General features: G+C 38.0%; 1 protein-coding gene across 1 annotated transcript in view; it reads right to left on the bottom strand.

The window, feature by feature from the left end:
- Positions 1-2883: 2883 nt before the first annotated feature.
- The window catches only part of LOC140936300 (uncharacterized), a 31641-nt gene continuing 15408 nt past the window's right edge, over positions 2884-19116 (bottom strand). Inside the window, exons 21-40 of the mRNA XM_073385745.1 lie at positions 18490-18579; positions 18033-18119; positions 17175-17211; positions 16469-16563; positions 16316-16387; positions 16021-16122; positions 15347-15445; positions 14354-14488; positions 13703-13776; positions 13385-13474; positions 11993-12080; positions 9730-9762; positions 9507-9612; positions 8866-8957; positions 8327-8395; positions 5418-5541; positions 5234-5312; positions 4687-4765; positions 4472-4534; positions 2884-3943 (exon numbers count right to left, since the gene is read on the bottom strand). Of these exons, the coding sequence (XP_073241846.1) occupies positions 3938-3943; positions 4472-4534; positions 4687-4765; positions 5234-5312; positions 5418-5541; positions 8327-8395; positions 8866-8957; positions 9507-9612; positions 9730-9762; positions 11993-12080; positions 13385-13474; positions 13703-13776; positions 14354-14488; positions 15347-15445; positions 16021-16122; positions 16316-16387; positions 16469-16563; positions 17175-17211; positions 18033-18119; positions 18490-18579 (1620 nt within the window). The 3' untranslated portion in view covers positions 2884-3937. The remainder of the gene's footprint in view (positions 3944-4471; positions 4535-4686; positions 4766-5233; positions 5313-5417; positions 5542-8326; positions 8396-8865; positions 8958-9506; positions 9613-9729; positions 9763-11992; positions 12081-13384; positions 13475-13702; positions 13777-14353; positions 14489-15346; positions 15446-16020; positions 16123-16315; positions 16388-16468; positions 16564-17174; positions 17212-18032; positions 18120-18489; positions 18580-19116) is intronic.

The following is a 19116-nucleotide window of genomic DNA, read 5'->3' on the forward strand; positions in this document are numbered from 1 at the left end:
GACTTTCAAAAAAGTCCTTCGTCGATAAAGGCCCGCTCCGCTCGCTAAGAGGTCGACTTGTAGCAAGTCTAGCGAGTAAGCTGATAAGCCTCTAGCCGCGCGAAGAAGGATTAACATAAAACTTGGAAAGTATTTGTTCTTTTAAGAACAGGTCAACCTTTGTTGTACTATATGAAATGAACCGACGTAATGTGATAATAAACCTTTAAAGGAACAAAGTATGTTAATTGCTATAGTCGAGTTACGGTTTGATTGAGATAAGATTATCCAAAACAAATACAACACATATGAAAAGGTAATGTATTTTATCGCTACGTAACTACACAATAAGTATTTACATAGTTTCAACTTGAACATTTCCGGTATTGCCTGAGTTAGTTTACCCGTCTGGACCAATAACTTTAAATTTAATATTTAGGCGTGCTTCTGTCGGTATTTGGTGATAACTTCCAAACAAGGGAATAGGACGAACCAGGGACGAACACTACAGCTACATATTTCGAGTTACGTTGTAGGAATCGGTAGCGAAAAAAAAAAAAGACAATTGTGCAAGATCTTGTATCTGGCACGTTCTACTTGTGACGTAAGGGAAGTTTCCTCTGGAAGCAGAGGCACTTGACCAATATTTTCTTGTCTTTGCCAAGTTCTTGTACACCTGAGTAAAAACGTGCCCAGTTTTCAATAAGTCTGTTCGCCTTTTAATAAAATTGCAACTGTGATTTGAATGCTCGTGTAAATGTTATTTATTGGCTGTCAGAGGTCCCGTCCACAAGTATCCGTAATTTATTTATTTATTTATTTTTTTGCCCTCCAGTTACACGTCCGGAAAAAAGTGATCACCGAAATACGCTGGTTTCGCTACTCGTGTGAAAGGATAGAATTGGAAATTTTCCGAACACGATGACGTCACAGCATATAATCTCAAGCGGAATAACAGGGGCACCCAACGACTGTTTTCTGTGAAATATCTGTTCGGAGAAACAAAAATTGCCTAGAATTTTCTATAGCTTGAGGAAGGCTAAAAATTTCTTGACGACCGTTCCATTCATGTACACAATTTTCGAAGCTTATCTAATAAATTCCCTACGATTCTCTAAGTTTCATTTTTTCCATTTCACTCCCCAGGTTAGGTTATTTTTCGTAGAGAAAGGAAACCTAAAATTTTCGGAATCGAAAATGCAATCCAGAAAGGAATCAGAAAAACTATCACTTTCGGAAAACTTTAAATTGCTGCTAAAATTTTCTGGAAAATAATACTGAAGCCCTCGTAACTTCGAAAAGACTCAAGTTACCCTAGGATGACCGAACAGATATAAATTTCTTAGCGCCACTCAGAATACATTTGTAGAGATCTAAAAGTACTCTGGATAGCCTAAAAAGTGTTTTCAAAGTAATTAGGGGGAAACCGTCGTTGGGTGCCCCTGGAATAAGAATGTTTCACTACCATCTTGCATTTTTAAGAATTGCAACATATCTTAAGTTCAGTATTTCAGGTAGACTGTTCAAGCTTATTATTTAAAAGTCAGCCGGATTCAATAAGTAGGGCTTCTCTACCACCCATCATAAAATGAAGGCGTTTAACGAAGGTCCACAACTGAATTTCTTGACTAAGGACTCAGTGTTGCGCTTAAACGTGAACGTGAACGAAGTTCAATTTTTTCTTTTACGCGCGATCTTTCATACATTGCCTCTCTTTTATTTACGAACGTAAATTTTACGCACGTACGCACATAAAAATTACGCGACAGTGGACATCTACCCTTATTTAGGGGAGACACAGGACAAAATTTAGATTGATTCAAGGTCAATCCGCTTGTCAAACAGAGACGGATACGTGTGGAAAGAGGACTAACTCACTGGAAGTGGTGCCCTAAATATTTTGTTTTATTATCACATCAAATAAACTGAACATGGTCTTTTTAAGTGCTCCAAATTTGGTTCCTTGATTGATTTTCAGATCGTCACTGATCAGTTTTTAATTTTGCTGGATCAGATTCCACTTCAACTTGACAGCGAGGGGATAAAAGAAATAGAAGATGGCGGGAGATGTGTGTGTGTTGGGGGGGGGGGATTATTCGAGGGAGGCGATTAATCGAGGGACGGCTAGTATTCGAGGAAATACGATAAAAGAGAGAAAAAGGTATGAAGTGTTGCGCTTAAACGTGAAGTTGAAAGATGTTTAATTTTTTATTTTACGCGCGATCATTCAGACATTGCCTCTCTTTTACTTGCGAACGTAAATTTTACGCACGTGCGAACATAAAAATTACGCGACAGTGGACATCTACCCTTTTTTATGGGAGACACAGGACAAAAGTTAGATTGATTCAAGGTCAATCCGCTTTTTTCTCAAACAGAGACGGATACGTGTGGGAGGAATACTAACCCTCAGGGGCGGGGAGGCTACTCAATGTGTTATTTGAAGAGACTCCGCCTTGATATCCAACTCCTTACCATTTTAAATACCGTTTTAAAACAAAGGTACTCTACCGGCCTTTGGTATAAATTCATTGAAAAATGGTACCCCCTTCACATACCTTCTTTTAAACAACTCTCGGAATGACATAGGTGGGTTCTAAATACTTTAATAACACTAAATACCTACATGACAGATTTCCCAACCCTTTCATATACTTCAACTAATGAAATCCCTACTCTTTCATATACCTGAAACCCTTTTGGGCAGAGCTTGCCCCTGCGTATAGGATTTTATAGAGAGTAGCCCCCCCCCCCCCCCCCCCCCCGACGAGGACTAACATGGTATGTAAAACAGTTGTATAAACTCCCGAGTCTCTGGATACACTTTAAAAAATTTGGAAGCGTTTCTAAACCTTACAATTGGTCAAGTTAAGGGGTAACATGGAAAGTACGGAGACTGCAGCATTTCTCAGATTCTGATTTCATCTAATTTTGGGTGTTTGATCTATCACTATAAGGATTAAAATTCCTATTGTATGGTACTGTTTTACTGAATAAAAGTTTCCAGCACTTTTGAGTCAGTAAAGACTGAAATCCCTCGACTACTACAATAAATACAGAATAAATAATGAAAACTCTTTTTACAGTTGATATAAAAATAGTGCAACTTTGAAAACTTGTAAAAAATCTGCAGAATGTACAATAACTAGTTATTTACAAATTCTTAACTTCAGTGAGTGGAAGGAAGAGTAACTCCGCGATATTTACAGCATTGAGCCATTTACATGGATCAAACTTTTCAGTCAAAGCTATCCAGCAAACTTCTATTGAGCAGAAACAAGCTACTCTTCATTCTCCCGCACATGGTTGTTTTAACGTCTGAACCTCTGAATTAAAGCCTTAAGTAAAACCTATTCAAATAGAACCTAATAAGCAGCACTTTCCTGTGGTGCTGTTTATGATCTTGCACTCCTTTATGGAACGCCAGCTTTTAGACCAAGCAGTGAATAAATCATTTTAGTAAAATCCAACTAGTGGTCTATTATCAATGCTGCGTTCTGATTGGTTGAGCTACTACTAGGCTATATGTTATAGCCTACTAGTAGCGAAAAGCGCGCGCTTTTTGGCGGCAAAAAGGATTAAAGTCTAGCTCTGACTAGCTAAAATTGTTTTATTCTCGACATTATTGACCAACTAGTTGGATTTTACTAATTAACAATTATTCCTCGAGCCATCACGGTCTCTGAGTCAATAGCCCATTCGGCCTTCGGCCTCATGGGCTATTGACGCAGAGCCCATTCGGAATCGAGGAACAATTGTTAAAAATCTTTGCTACATATAACTGCTTATAAGGCTCTTCAATGGAGTACACCCTCCCCTCCCCTCCCCAAGGCTCCGTCTCCCAAGGTAAATGAGAGTTAATCTACTATTTTTCTTCATCCGTGAAATAATGAGCGGGATTTCGTTTCTTTCTCACGGTGCAGCTTTCATTTCTATCAATAAGGAGAAATTCAGCAGTTCAGCCCTGTTAAAAGAATAAAATGACGGCAGTTAGTTGTTGTTGGAGTGATTTAATGCCATAAACTACAGCGAGAATGGGTAGGAGCTTCCGGTGCAAAGATTTCTGGGACCGCTTGGTGGATAAACATTAGACATGATTGGTGTGCGGTATCAAAAGGGAGCCATTAACCAATCATTGTTTATATGACCACCCAAACAATCCCAGCAATCTTAGAAAGCTTGTGCCTATTTTTTTCTGTAGTTTATGGAGATTAGAATTGTCTTAGTTTTACATTGCTTTCATTTATGAGAAACTGAAGGTGTCGTGTTATTTCTGAATGGATGAAAAAGATAAGAAACTGTATGGCTTGAGCTTTGGAGTACCTGTTAAGTTCCCTCTAGGGAACAAGTACTGTTGGATGCCTGACATTTTGTAGGTTTGGAGTATTTGAAGAGGCATTCTTTAACCATGTCTGCTCAAAAAGGGTGTTGTGAAAAGGTGAACTGCTATAGTTAAAAAAATGCAAAATGCAAGTTTATTTTTCCAGCTTACTTGTGTACTCTCGTCAACCTCAGCATCATCCACGGCCTCTCCTTTCTTTAACTTTGCGATGATCTGGAAAAAAAAAGAAAACGGTTTTAATCAGCTAGGGGAGGGGGCTGAAAGCAAAATGAAACAATGCGGAACAAATTCGAGATTAAAAAGCGTTTTATAGGTACAGGCAAAAGAGGCCTGTTTGACACAACCATGTACATAGATATACTTACTCCCTTCAATCTTGCGATCTCCTTGTTCTCTGAGTTCTTCTGAGCGTCATTTGTAATGAGTTTGACACGAGATGCATATCTAAAACGAAAAATCAAAGATCGGCGATGAATGGTCAAACCAAGATGGAGGGTAGTCTAATAGGCCATTTCCGAGTTCCCCTGGGCCTCTGTATCAAAACGAGGCTAAGTGCTCAGCCTTTGGTGTGGAAATGATTTTTCATTCTCATGCAAATAAAACTCATTTTCACAAGAAAGGTTTTGCACTTGGCTGACACTTGGCCTCATTTTGAAAGTGAGGGTTTTTGGAACTCGGATGTGGCCTATTCCTTTCGCGCGCCTTCAGCGGAGTAGGCCTAAGGCTGACTCCACTGTCCAGCATAGGTTTCTTGTTAAAGCTGGATAATTTCTAGGAAAGAAGATATTTTAATCCTCCTGCTACAGACCCTCCATTGGCACAATGGGCAAGACAAACAAAGAAATACATGAACAAGACCGAGCAATTTCGCCTCAAACCTTGTCACAAGAATAAAAACGAGCCTGAACTCACGTCAGAGATGTAACTGTTTCATCTGTATTATAATCCGCTGGCGAAATGTTGACAAACATAAGAGTTTTGGCGTTACCTCCTGCGAACAAAGCAGAGAAAACAATCAGCAATTCCCAAAATACCCGAGGTAGCTCTGCGTACAGGAACTGTATCTAGGTATGCTGAATGTTTTGGCTTTTCTTACCGAGCGAGTCCTGCATCAACATAGTCAGTTTGTTATTTCTGTAGGGTATAAATTGCTGCTCACTCGATAGAGCGGAAATGACATCGCCAAGGGCGCTTAGACTTTTGTTGATGGACTGGGCTTCCTGTGGAACAAAGAAACAATCAAATGACAATGTGAAAGAAATGGGCGTCAACAGAATGTAAAGGCACAACTTGTGCATAACCATTTTTAGTAAAATCCAACTAGTGGTCTATTATCAATGCTGCGTTCTGATTGGTTGAGCTGCTACAAGGCTATATGTTATAGCCCACTAGTAGCGAAAAACGCGGGCTTTGAAAACCAAAACAGTGGCGGCTGAATCGCGTTTTGCTAGCTAAAGTTGTTTTGTCTCGATATTTTTGACCAACTAGTTGGATTTTACTAAAACAATTATTCCTCTCGCTCTCATGGCCTCTGAGTCAATAGCCCATCCGGCCTTTGGCCTCATGGGCTATTGACTGAGAGCCCATTCGGGCTCGAGGAATAATTGTTAAATATTTTCTATTATTGAGCTATTTTGAAAAAATAGCTCATATGTCAGTGGTGTGAGCGTATGTATCTTTGTGGCTTTGTATCTTTGTGGCTTTGTATGTTGGGATGTTTGTTGCAAGAGCCAATAAGGTTGAAGGTACTATGAGTTGATGCTTAGGAACCAATGAGATCTTGGCATCTATTTAAAAATGGCATTGGTAAAGGTCAAACAAGGGCACTTTGAGACCGCCATCTTGATTATTCACAATTTTTTCGTCTTTTATTACGGCTACAGGTGTCTGGAAGAATTACATTAAATATCTTCATGATTCAAACGCTGTGTACAGTGATGCAGCTGTTTAAGGGTTCATATTTTAGTATGGATGCTGCTTCAAGGCATTTCTGACCTAATTCGGCTATCGGTACAACGCACGTCAGTATGAGTTCTGTTTCACCTGCTACAACTGGGTAGAGTATAAAATATCATATATTTTCAAAGCTCTTCCAATGAAGCAATAATTGATATTTAGATATAGACTTTAATTCGAGAGTATGCGCCCTATAAAATGTGGCTTTAGAAGTTTAAAAAGGCAGCTTATTTTTGTGAAAGCTGTACCGAGTATTGTTAATCCTGTAAACAAGCTTTAAAAATATTATTCTCTCGCTTACAAAATTCAACAGACCTTTTTCGTTCCGGCAAAACAACAAAAAAAAGAAGAATAAGTGAACAACATGATACATCCTTCCTGCATACTAAGTATTATAGTTTCTGAAACGTATTTTATTTAGTAAAGATGCGTAACTTAAGTAGAAACAGTAGCGTTAGGGAATAAAATTGGAAGAAGCTAGTTGACACAATAATTAGATACTGTTGTATTGAGTGGAGTAACATGATACAAGTAGAAATATACTTCGGCAGGTTGATAATTTTCTTGGAAGTTAATAAATGTTAAGCTATCAACCTTGACGTTGCATGAAACATAATTTAATTGCAAATATTGTAATAAAGCCGAGGTGATTTCTTGAAATCGCTTGAGAAAATTTTGTAGTAAAACAATTTGCCTTTTTTTTTTACGTACGAATCGTAAAAGGGCCAAAGACCAACATCTTCACATGCAAATTGTGTGCATGAGTTATTTTTATAATTCTGTTTACTAGATTACTGTGTGATAACTCGAATTCCCTCACGTAAGAACCACGAAAGGGGGCAAAGTCCAACACTTTCACGTGCCAGCTGTGTGACTGTACATCTCATGCAGATTGGCTTTTCACAGTAATAATAGTAACTTGGACGTATGAAGACCTGTTTCGTTTAGTAACCAATGCCCTAAAAAAGGCTCTTGTCTTTTAAGAAGCAATAGCTTTAAAAACATGAAGAAATAAGTTGTCGGAGTTAAAGACTGTCTCACAAATGTTAATAAATGTTAGGTTATCAACCTTGACGTTGCATGAAACATAATTTAATTGCAGAGGTTATAATGAAGCCGAGGTGATTTCTTAAAATCGTTTGAGAAAATTTTGTAGTAAACAATTTGCCTTTTTTTACGTACGAATTGTAAAATGGCCAAAGACCAACATCTTCACGTGCAAATTGTGGGCGTGAGTCATTTTTATAAATCTGTTTACTAGTTTACTGAATGATAACTCGAATTCCCTCACGTACGAACGACGAAAGGGGGCAAAGTCTAACACTTTCACGTGCCAGCTGTGTGACTGTACATCTCATGCAGATGGCTTTTAACAATGATAAATAGTAACTTGGACGTATGAAGACCTGTTTCGTTTTGTAACCAATGCCTTAAAAAAGGCTCTTGTCTTTTGAGAAGCAATAGCTTTTAAAACATGAAGAAATAAGCTGTCGGAGTTAAAGACTGTTTCACTGAGTAGAATCGCACGTGAAAACCTCGTGAATTATGATGATGCAACCATCTACCACAATGATAAAAATCCTGGTATTTCGTAACTATTCAGTATTCGATGAGTCACATTTTGGCTTAAGAAACTTCGAGGAAACCTTAGAGTTTTCCTTCTTATCAACGTTTGGTGAGTAGAAATTTATTTTACTTCTGACAATTTGTTTAACTTGCACCAGATGTAACAGGGAAAGACAGAGGAAAGTGAATATATAGGTGAATATATAGATCGACTCAGCTGAGCGTTTCGCGTTTTCATTTATGTACCGCAATACGCAATTTCGCATGAAAACCCAATCTACATTTAGGATGAAAGAGGTAGATTCATCACTCTTGGTAAGGTTACACCGAAGCATTAAAGTTACACTGAAGCATTCAAAATAGCTCATGCACGTTTAACGTGCCTATGTTTCAAAAGTAGTCAGCAACACACGTGAATTAAACCTCTTAGCTAAGTGGTCAGTTTTGGAAGCACAGAATACCAGTGAAGCGGTGTTATGTTACCTTGAGTTGTTCAGCAGTTGCACCCGTCTTATTGGCACGCTCCGATCCCGCCAAATCAACCAAACTGATCTGGAATAAACAAGAAGCACTGCTTGTCACGGTAAAGATCTTCCTAACTTGTTACCGTTCAATGTAGCTAATCAACAAACTAATTTAAGAATAGGAGCAATTACACCTATTAAGCGGTACCTCTGTTGTATCAAACGGCCATCAAGCGTTTGATACTCTTACTCTGGCTTTATTTTAAAAATATGAATGATGGAAGTTCAATCCAACCAGCCCTAAACAACATAAAAGACCTGCCAAACGCGCGTGGGAGATGAAAATTTGTTACCAACAGGAGAAATGGTGATACATTTCACCCAAGATCAAGTAAAGAACTGGCCAGCATCAGTTATGACAAAGAAAAATCACTAGCAAAAAAGCGAACCGGTCGACTAAGGAAGAACGATTACAACCGCCGTGGGAATTTGTTCTTCAGGCCATAGTTTGAAAATAACTTTCTTACTCCAGAACAAAGTGGCTAAACATAAACATACCTTTCCCTTAACAACAGCTCCAGAAGTCAAGTTCGTACTTTCAATAATGATTCCAAGAATAAGATGCGAACGTGAACTCTCAGCATTCATCTCTGAGGAAAATGAAGGCTCTCTTTAGTTTGTGAAATATACCAGAGCTCTATTTTCTATCGCTACGCTCAGCCGAATAGAAAATACTTCTGTCGTAAGTATGAACAGACAAAACAACACAATGATACATGGAGGTACCCGCCACCAATGGAGTTTATTATACGCATTAAAGTTACAAATACTGAACAAAAATTATCAATTTGAGCGGAGTCAGATCAATGAGAGCGATGCAATAGAACGAGTAGAAACTTACGTATAAAACTGATAAACAACCCAAACGAAAAAAAGCTGCCACGGGTAAACTGGTCGGCGTCAAATGGTGTAAAATTTACAAGGAGTGGCTCATAAAGAGTCTAATAAACCCAAAGGGAACTAAACTAAACATTGTAATCAACAACGAAAAGAAGTACATTTTCTTTACTGCACATTTCAACTGATGTTTTCCTGGCCCGGAATTTTGGAGCTTCATCCTAAAAAGAATTTCAACACTGTTTGCATGAAAGTGCTCCTTGATAATTTCAGAATAAATAAGATCTTGGTCACACTCTTACTTGTAGAGGCCACGTGTCTATTTTCCGATCCCTTTTCAAATATGGTCCAGAGTTCTTCTTTTGTTGCGGCTTCCATCAAGATTGAGCCTTGTACAAATACAAGACCCTGAAAATAAGAAAACAGTAAAGTTAGCAAAAACTTTCTTATTAAAAGTCAACTTGTTCAACAGCATTAAAACTATGTCTTCTAACGAATGAATAAGAGACAATATGCATTAATTACCTTCTTGTCTTTCTTGATATCCAGTTTCGCTGGCTTCAAAATATTAAGGATTTCAAAGAATTTTTTTTTATTTTTAATGAAGGCATTGTCATTAGCTGTCATAACTTTCTAACGCAAAGAAACCCCTCGCTGTAAACAAGACTTATCTAGCATTGCTTGACCCTTGTAAAATGTGATGAAAGCGCAGATCACTTTTTACAAAACTACAATACACCGTATTCACAAATGGCGGACACGCGGGAAAAAACTGGTGCCTAGTCATGAAAGCGAGGCGTTGGAGGATAACAAAAAATTGCAAATGAAGACTTTCAGTGAACTTGCAGAGTGTTTAGCACGGATTCCACCTAAAATAACTTTTTACGGACTTCTTTTTAAATACAATTACGTGGGATGTCTTCTGCTTTTAATGTTTAGTAGCTATTTGCTGTTTGCAATCAAAAGGGACGCGTATATCTTCAGGAAACAGGATGATTTTGTAGGTTTCCGAAGCATCGATCAGAAGCTCGAAGAGTAGGCGATCGCTGGAGAAAAGCGGCAAACATGTTGGCCCAAACTTCACACTGAAACTGAATACGAAAGCCGGATCACTACAATTCTGTATTGGATTAGATTAATTCCGTCGCTTTGGAGGAAATTGTTAGAGGTACGTTGGCAGAGCTTAGCAAACATCTCATGATTTCTTTGTCATTGCGAAACAATTAAAAATAATTTTATCAAAATTAGAAGCTGTAGTGTGTGAATCTTATGGCTTGCTATTTGCCTGGTTTCTTTTAGGGCATTATCTCAGAGAGCTCTTGGTAAAAAAGTGGTATAAAGCTTACATTTTACTAGGTTAAAATTTTAAGGCAATGTTTTTGTCAGGACTGAACACGGCAAGCTTCTGTTTCGAATAATTGAATTCGAGTCTGGATCAGTTTAAGAAGACCATCATTTTATTTATTTATGTATTCTTCAACTTTAAAATATTATGAAACATAAAGTTAAAACTCTTAACAGCTAAAGGTAAGAAATACGAAATTACTCGCTGAAATGATATGTGGCCGGCTTACCGAGTCTGCCGAGTAACAAGTTGAAATTTTGAGCGTACTCCTCTCGATCGCTTCCGCACATTAAAAATAAATTACCGAAAAACCGCTTAAAAAAAAGGTCAACCCCGCTGTCTAATTGATGTTCTTCATTGATAAAGACCAGAGAATAACGTCCTGGCAAACAAAAACCAAACATAACTTCATCGAAACCTCAGTCACCTCTTCTTTCCTGTCTTCCTTTTTTCCATCTCGACTTGAACTGTTTTGTTCAACGGCAGACGTCTCTTGCGTTAACAGTTGCAAGTAGGCCATACATCTGTCGCTTATTTCCTTTTTTCTTGCCACCAAGATTTGTTTATATTTCTGTTTCACCGAATTGCAGTGAGCTGGCTTTCGTAGTCGGTTTCAAAGTGAAGTTTGGGTCAACATGTTTGCCGCTTTTCTCCAGCCATCGTCCACTTGTCAAGCTTCTGATGCTTCGGAAGCCTACAAAATCATTCTGTTTCCTTGAAGATATACGCGTCCCTTTTGATTGCAAACAGCAAATCGCTACTAAACATTAAAAGCAGAAGACATCCCACGTAATTGTATTTATAAAGAAGTCCGTAGAAAGTTATTTTAGGTGGAATCCGTGCTAAACACTCTGCAAGTTCACTGAAAGTCTTCATTTGCAATTTTTGTTTATCCTCCAACGCCTCGCTTTCATGACTAGGCACCAGTTTTTTCCCGCGTGTCCGCCATTTGTGAATACGGTGTATAGGTCCAGTCAAACTTCCCTAATACGAACTCCAGAGGGACAGATCCAGGTGTCTGTATTAGGAAAAGTTTCTGTTTAAACCACCTTACACCTACAGTAAGATAAACTGCAATGCAGACATAGTGGGCGACAGTTAAACCTGCGACAAATACAGAAAATCCCACAAAACCCATCAACGAAGTAACTACTGAGACTAACTTGCACAAATTTCCAAAAACATTTCGCTCCTATACAAACCGATTACGGCAATCTGACATGCACTCTGAACACGGTTGAAATATAGGTGAGAGAGGAAAAAACATATTGTTTTACTCTTCATTTGTGGTACTGTATCCAGAGCATACCAGTATAGTTCTCAGCTTGAAATTACTCAAAAATATACTACATCTTGAACTATCACCACAAAGCTATGATTGACAATGTTGATTTCTTTATCCCACAAAAAGGAGATAAAATTTTTTTCGGAGTCAAAGGATACCTCCTTGCCATGAGGAGCAAGTAAATCAATAAGTCTGTCATTGTATAACTCCAGCATATAACAATGGACTCTGAATGAGAATTTGGACCTGTGAAGCAAAAATAACAAAAGAAAGAATTACGAATGAGTAAAAAATGATTGCACGTATTAGTCCAACATTGCTAAATGGTGTGAAACCAGCATTTCCAAATTCCAGTTCGACCACGAATCAGGTCGACGAAGAACCACTTTGTGGATGTGCTACGTCCAAATCATTATATATATATTTATTATTTATTTCTTTGTCCCTTTAAATGTAAGTAATTCAAACGGCCAGGGTTGTAAATAATTTTTCTTTTTAGAAAGGAAATATGTCCGATCAGGTCACCATTTTAGGCTTCGTTTACACGGCCCACCAGACGAAATTTTCCACTGGTTGAAAATTCGTGCATTTACATGTTCACAGGGTGGAACGACCTAAACCGTACAACAATTTGGATGCCTAGACGTTCAAAAATTTGAACACCAAATTCGAGATCACCTCATAATGAACGGTTCCGCGTGAATGAAATGTCCGGTCAACTTTTTCAACCGGTCGAAAATTCGAACGGCGCTATGTGAACTTAACCTCAGTTAAGCGGACGCATGCACCATAAAAGTTGTCAGAAACACATAGCGCTGACTGTTAGTAATTTTTGTAGTTACTATGTAAATCTTCAGGCACTAACAGGTAGCCTTCAGTAATTGGTCTGTCCGTTTATCATATCCGACTCCGACGGTAGGTCGAATTTCGTCGGACATATTCGGACATTGTTCGATCATCAACCGTTGTTTTGAAGCACTGCAAACCTCATCCAACACCATCCAACAAGCTGTTCAAGGTGAGATCCAAAATATAACATTAAAAACTCCGTTTTGCTTACTTAAGTTGCCGCCAATTTTCCACTTTGCTTCCCTGCTAGCAGAGGTCTTCCACGACGACGCAAAAATTCCTTCCTCTCATTTTTTAAAAAAAAACAAAAAATTCCTTCCTCTCATTTTTGCCTCGTCGTGAGAGATCTCTGCCAGCAGGGAACCACTTTGCATGGGTATCTGAAAGAACATAAAGCTGACTTGAAACCTCCCTCTAAATTAGAGGGTGTACAATATTACTTCGGCAACATGTGCTTTGTTTTCAAGTTATACTCGGAGAAAAGGGAAAACGAAAATAAAACTGGATTGAAATTTTCAAACGAACGAAACACCATACAAGAACATTTACTCTTCAAAGACCTGCAACTAATACACAGTGGAAAGAAAGCTAAAAATACAATGTGTTAAAACAGAGTGTGTTCTACTTTCGCTTCATTCTTTGCAAGTGGAAAGGAGAACATAAGTTTATCAGTAATAAGAAAAACCTACGTGAATACTCACTTCTGTTCATTCATCAAGTTAAAAATGGCTTCCATAGCACGTGGAGCAATACCAGGTGACTTGAGCTCTTTGTCTCCAATCATGGTGTAAGTAAAAGAGGTTAAAGAACAACAAGCGACTTTAAAGTGCTAACAACGCCAATGATGTTTAGCTACGAGAAGTGGTAGCTGTCTTTCTTGCAGAACGTCTCTACTCTTATTCGACCCTTCCTTTAACTCGCCTCAATGAAAACTCTGTGAGGCAGCTCAATTCATAAGCTATTTAAAAAAGTGAAATAATATTCTTTCCACTAATGCAAAATGGTGACTAAAAGGATATGTTTTTCCAGAGCCAGTTTGCCCATAAGCAAAAATACACACATTGTAGCCATCAACAGCTGACTGGATAAGATTCTGCCAGAATAAAACAAAGCAATTTTAATGACTTGCATTTTAAAGTGAACGACGACTCTTGTTAAACTTGCCATCGAAAAGTTTCATCGATTTAACCATAACGGAGCGCTTCATAAAATTACTGCATGTCAGTGTCGTAAGAATGCAAAGGGTAACCAACTCGACCACTGACTCAACGACATGCATGTCTGAAACACAGCTCACCGTGTGCTTCTCTTATTTTATTTAAATCTTAAAAGGCCTTCTTCACAATTTTTAATGGTTCACTTTGAAAAACCAAGACACTCTTTTAAGCCAAAAAAAAAAACGCAATAAGGCCGACAATATCACTTCACGAAAACTGTTCATAAGACTTGCTTTAGTTGTTTTTGACCAAATGAAGCGCCTTTGCTGAATTTGATCGTGTCCTTGAAATTATCTGCAATTTGCGCTGTATTGACTGATTCACTTTATACTTTCCTGTTGAATTTTTTACAAGAATTTTCTGTTTGAGGAAGAAAATGTATTTCCAATTGAAAAAGGAACAAACAAACAAACAAAAATAAAAACATATATATTTACAAAAAACAAGACTCACATTCGTGTCCTCAAAGACTTTTTCCTGGCCATGTTCAGGAGTGAAGACTTGATCGTACTGAAAGTCTTTTGGACCGCGACTTGTCTCCACTATTAGAGTATATTCATCCGGGGACTTAATTACTGAGTAATTACCCTACAGTGTCGAAAATAATAACATGTTACTTATGAGAAAAGATGAACCGGCTCTACACCAGGCTCCTCGTATCTAAGCGGTTTGAGTGTCCGATTGGTTCCGAGGGGGCCTTGGCTCCAATGCTGTCACGAACTCGGATTTTTCTTTGATCAATCTTCAAAATTTTTGATCCACTACCGTGCATGAATCTACTCTCTCTCTTACGCCGACCACTGTAGAATATGTTTTTCAGATGTGAAACTGGTAAATTGTCTTCTGTAAAGGTTATAGAAAATTAACGGGCTCTATTTTCTGGGTCTTTCGGCAGATACCATGGGCGCCATCACAAAAAAATCAAAGGAACCAAACAACAGAGTTCTCCTGGCGGGCTTTATTGTTTGGTTGTATAGGTTCTTTTGTTGTACGTAAGCTGTGCCTCAGTGCCTACAGAAGGAACCGATTTCCTTCACCTCTCAGTTCCCAGCAAGTTAATTCTTTGTGTTACACTCATTGCCTCAACAACGAAGGGCAAAACAGAAAAGAATCACCCTGTTAACTTGCCATAAGATTAAGAATTTCACTTTTAATTTATCGACAAGTTAATTAAAGCAACACAGAGCAGCACCAATACATTTTTTTTTTCACCACAGTTTTTGACTTTTTCTGTACAGCCAACCAACCAACACTGGCAACGTTATGAACCCAATGCTTTTTTAACCATCAGAATCTTGCGCAGAATAATAAGGACGGCCAGAGGGCGATAATAAACTTTTCCGTTTCATTTAATAGGAGAGACTTTCGCGAAAATAATCCTGTTGTTAGCACAATCTTGAAAACATCAGAATTGAATTGTCTTTAGTGCCAATGGAGATGACTTACCCGTTCCTTTTCGGATTTGCTCAGCGGACGTGCTCGGCAGTAAACACGGATTTTCCCCTTCATGTCTTCCACCATATTGTAATACTTCTTACGAAGAATCTAGACGAGAAATGTTTTTAAATTAATATCGAAATTGCATTTTCATCTTAATTGATGTTTTACCCGATTTCCAGTTGAGAAAACTAACGGTTATTCAAAATCCATAGCCTGTGTACAGACCCCCCACCCTCCCCTCCTGCTAAAAATCCATCGTTGCTTCCTGTCTAGTTATAACTTTACTCCGCTTTTGGTCTAAACACCTGAAAGAATGTTACAGTTTTTGTTTCAGGTGGATATTTTGATGGTAGTGAAAAAATTCAAGGCAAGGCAATGAGAAGACCTCCAATTCTTTCCGTTCTTTCAGCTGAGCTCACAGTCTGGCGAGGGAGAGGCTGATGTTTCCGAGTGGTACATGTCAAATAACGGAAGAAGGCGCGAAATCCCAGAGTAAGCAGGGATAAGGATTTCATTTTCTGAGGCCATAAAACAAATCACAAGGAGAAGAAAATGGATTAATGCAGAAAAACAGCTAGACAGCGACTACAGCCGTCTCTCTCATCCTCCTCGCCGCTGGGGGCATTTCGAAGGGGCGACGGCTTTATTCGCTAGCTGAAAATTCACATGGAGTAACTTACTCTTTCACTGTTGTAGTTATCTGATAGAGTTTTGTTTTCTTCTCTCAATGACTTCACTTCTTTAGACAACTCATCCACCTTCTCCTGAGCAGCAAGGCCTTCCTGTGTATGATAACAAAATAACCATGTTATTTGTAGCTGTAATTACAGGCAGTAGTTATAGATGGTGCTTATTATCAGTACATGTTGCTATGTTGATTCTCTTCGAACGTCGATAAGCTTACTAAACGAAAACTGAAAGCAACTCTCATCAAGGAGAAATGATAATTATTTTAAATTAGAAATGCTGACCGACCTGAGCAGCAACCTCAAGTTTTGAAAGAGTATCCTTGTCTTTTTTACTGTCTGCTAACAAGGCATCATGTTCCTGAATAAAAAATAATGTTCATTATAATTCATAATATTACTAACTGGTCTCATCGACAAATGAAAAACCGCAGAAATATACCTTCTTAAGACCTTTCAGTTCTTCTTCTGTTTTTGTTAGAGTTTCCTTAATCTTCTCAAATTTCTTCTTCTCCATTTCTAAATTCTTTGTCAAGTCTATTGAAAGATGATAACAAATACCACAATTGAAAAGCAGTGCCTGATTTATTTTCATTTTTCTTTTGGTTAATTCCACCGATTACACCAAGCAGGGGAACTGTAAAGGAGAAAAAGAAGTGGAACCAAAAGAAAGAGAATGTTGGTGAGGATATCAGCCAGATTATTAAGAAAATGAAGAAGACAAAGAAGAAATGTAGAATCTAGTGGCGACAATTGTGATTAGAATAGTTGTGTAATGGTGATATAATGAGAGCAATTGGTGTTGTTAGTGATGTTTATGTAGGCCGCCTATTTTGGTGGGATCAGAGTGAGTGAGTGCTTTTTGGCAAATCCCTAGGGATTTTCGTGAGAGGCCAAACTGATGATGATGATGATGACGATGATGATGATGATGATGATGATGATAAATGGTGGTGATGACGACAACACTAACAATGATGATAATCATAATTGTATCCATGATCTCACCATTGTTAATGAGAAATGACTAAATGATGAGGATTATAAAGCGAACGAGAATGATGAGAAATATGAAGTTGAGCACATTTTCAATAAATTGCAATTTGCTGACAATACTTAAAGCCCACTAAGGTCGTAAAATACCCAACCTTTCATTTGTTTGTCTTGCTTCTTTGCAGCAGCTCTCTGTTCAGGGAGAGTGGAAAAAACCGTCAACACAATACAATACCATAAGTTTATTAACATTTCCCAAATTGGGATTTTCAATGTTAATTTACAATCATCAGAAAAACCTAATTACAGTTCTTAAAAAACTGAAAATTATTTTGAGATGAAGTAAAATAAATATAATCCTGAACATAACATATATAACACAAGTCAGAGTATGAATGCACAAAGTTCCCTACGGGCATGACGTTTGAAAAGATCCAGGTTCATACTGTTCTTGCTGTCCTCGTTTAACTTACTCCATAAGGCTATTGCGCGAAAAAAAAATGATGTCCGCGTAGTCGAGGTTCTCTTAAATGTAGTATCTAAGTGATCTCTGATGGTTGTGGAAATATAACCGTATTTTCTTTTTCCAATTAGTACCCTGGTGGTAAAATTCTGTAATAGCTGCAGTTTCTGGATATTCTGTTGTGTTGTTGTTCAAATAATTTGCTGAACAATAAGGAATTCAAGATGACTGAAGGAACGTCTTTTGTGAAGACGTGTTAACAGGAATAAAACAAGATATACAGTGTAGTAATATAAAGTAGTATCCTAATTTAACAAAGAATTTTTTTTCTTATAAGTGGCCGGAGCATATAACTGAACCCGTGCCTATAATTCCATAGATTGGACTTACGTGAAAATGCTAAAAATGTCTCTTTTCTTTTCTAAGAATTTCACCTTGACAGCTCTTATTCACATGAAGCGTGAAGAAACATGAGTAAGCTAACCTTATACAATAACAATTGAAATGTTATTACAATAATTATAGAAAAATTTACAACACTGTCTGGTACCTCTTCTGCAGATGGTCCTGCAGGTTTAGATTTTGTCTGCGCCTCCTTCAAATCCTTTTCAAGCTGTTTGATTTTGGCGTGATCCTCCTAAAGAAGTTCAAATTTGACAAAAAAGAAGCAATTACCACAGGGTTGGGGACCTACCATAATTATGAATGTCCTAGCCTGTTCCAAGCGTTCAGATAGTAGAGTGCGGTGCGAAATCAGAGAGCGAAGGAGGAAAAAAGCGAGAGGGAGAGAGGAGGAAAGTTTTACAGGCGTTCATTTTTGCCGTCACTCCCTAACCCACCCTTTGCAGTCTTTCCAGCTCATATCGGCTTGGTGCTGTTCTCACAATAAGAGCTGGAGAGCACCTGAATGATGAATTAGATGAGGACGGAGCAAGGTTGTTTGAGAGAAGATGCTGCATAATAAGATGACAAACAAGAGAAAGACCTTCAAAACAATGACTTCTTACTTGTGCTGCCTTTTTCAATGCTTCAACTTGCCCTTGAAACTTGTCCTTTTCTTTGTTTGCTTTTTCAAGGTCTGCAGCCGCTCTAGAGTCCTTCAAAGAAAAACATTGCATGATCCTAACACTTCCAATAGAAGATGAATTTAATTCTGATTTATATATAAATGGCATTTCAAGATACACTGTACGGTATCATACAATATTGTATGTGCTACTTTGGCACACACAACATCTATTTTTTGTCCAGCGTCAGTTATTAAGACATGTGTTGTAGTTCTGACTTCTAATGTTTGTGGACAAAACGTTATGGCATTTATATCATTAAATTGTTTGCCTTTTCCAGAATAATCATAAGGAAAGTATTCAGTTTTCAAACCAGTGACATCCTGATATGATAAACCCCAATATGAACAAACATCCCGGTATACAAATGACTTTTTCACCTGCTACTGATGTAGCAAAATTTATGGAACAGAACATCAATGTAACCTCGCCCCGTTATGGCAAAAGTCTTTTCCTAAGTTTGTACTCCTCTGGCACTTTGTCACGTCATGAATGTTCCACAAAAAAAATGAAACTTAGAATATTTTTATAGCTTCTAATTTTGCACACGCTTAATAATTATTATCA

Source organism: Porites lutea, chromosome 5, assembly GCF_958299795.1.
Source record: "Porites lutea chromosome 5, jaPorLute2.1, whole genome shotgun sequence".
Lineage (NCBI taxonomy): Eukaryota > Metazoa > Cnidaria > Anthozoa > Scleractinia > Poritidae > Porites > Porites lutea.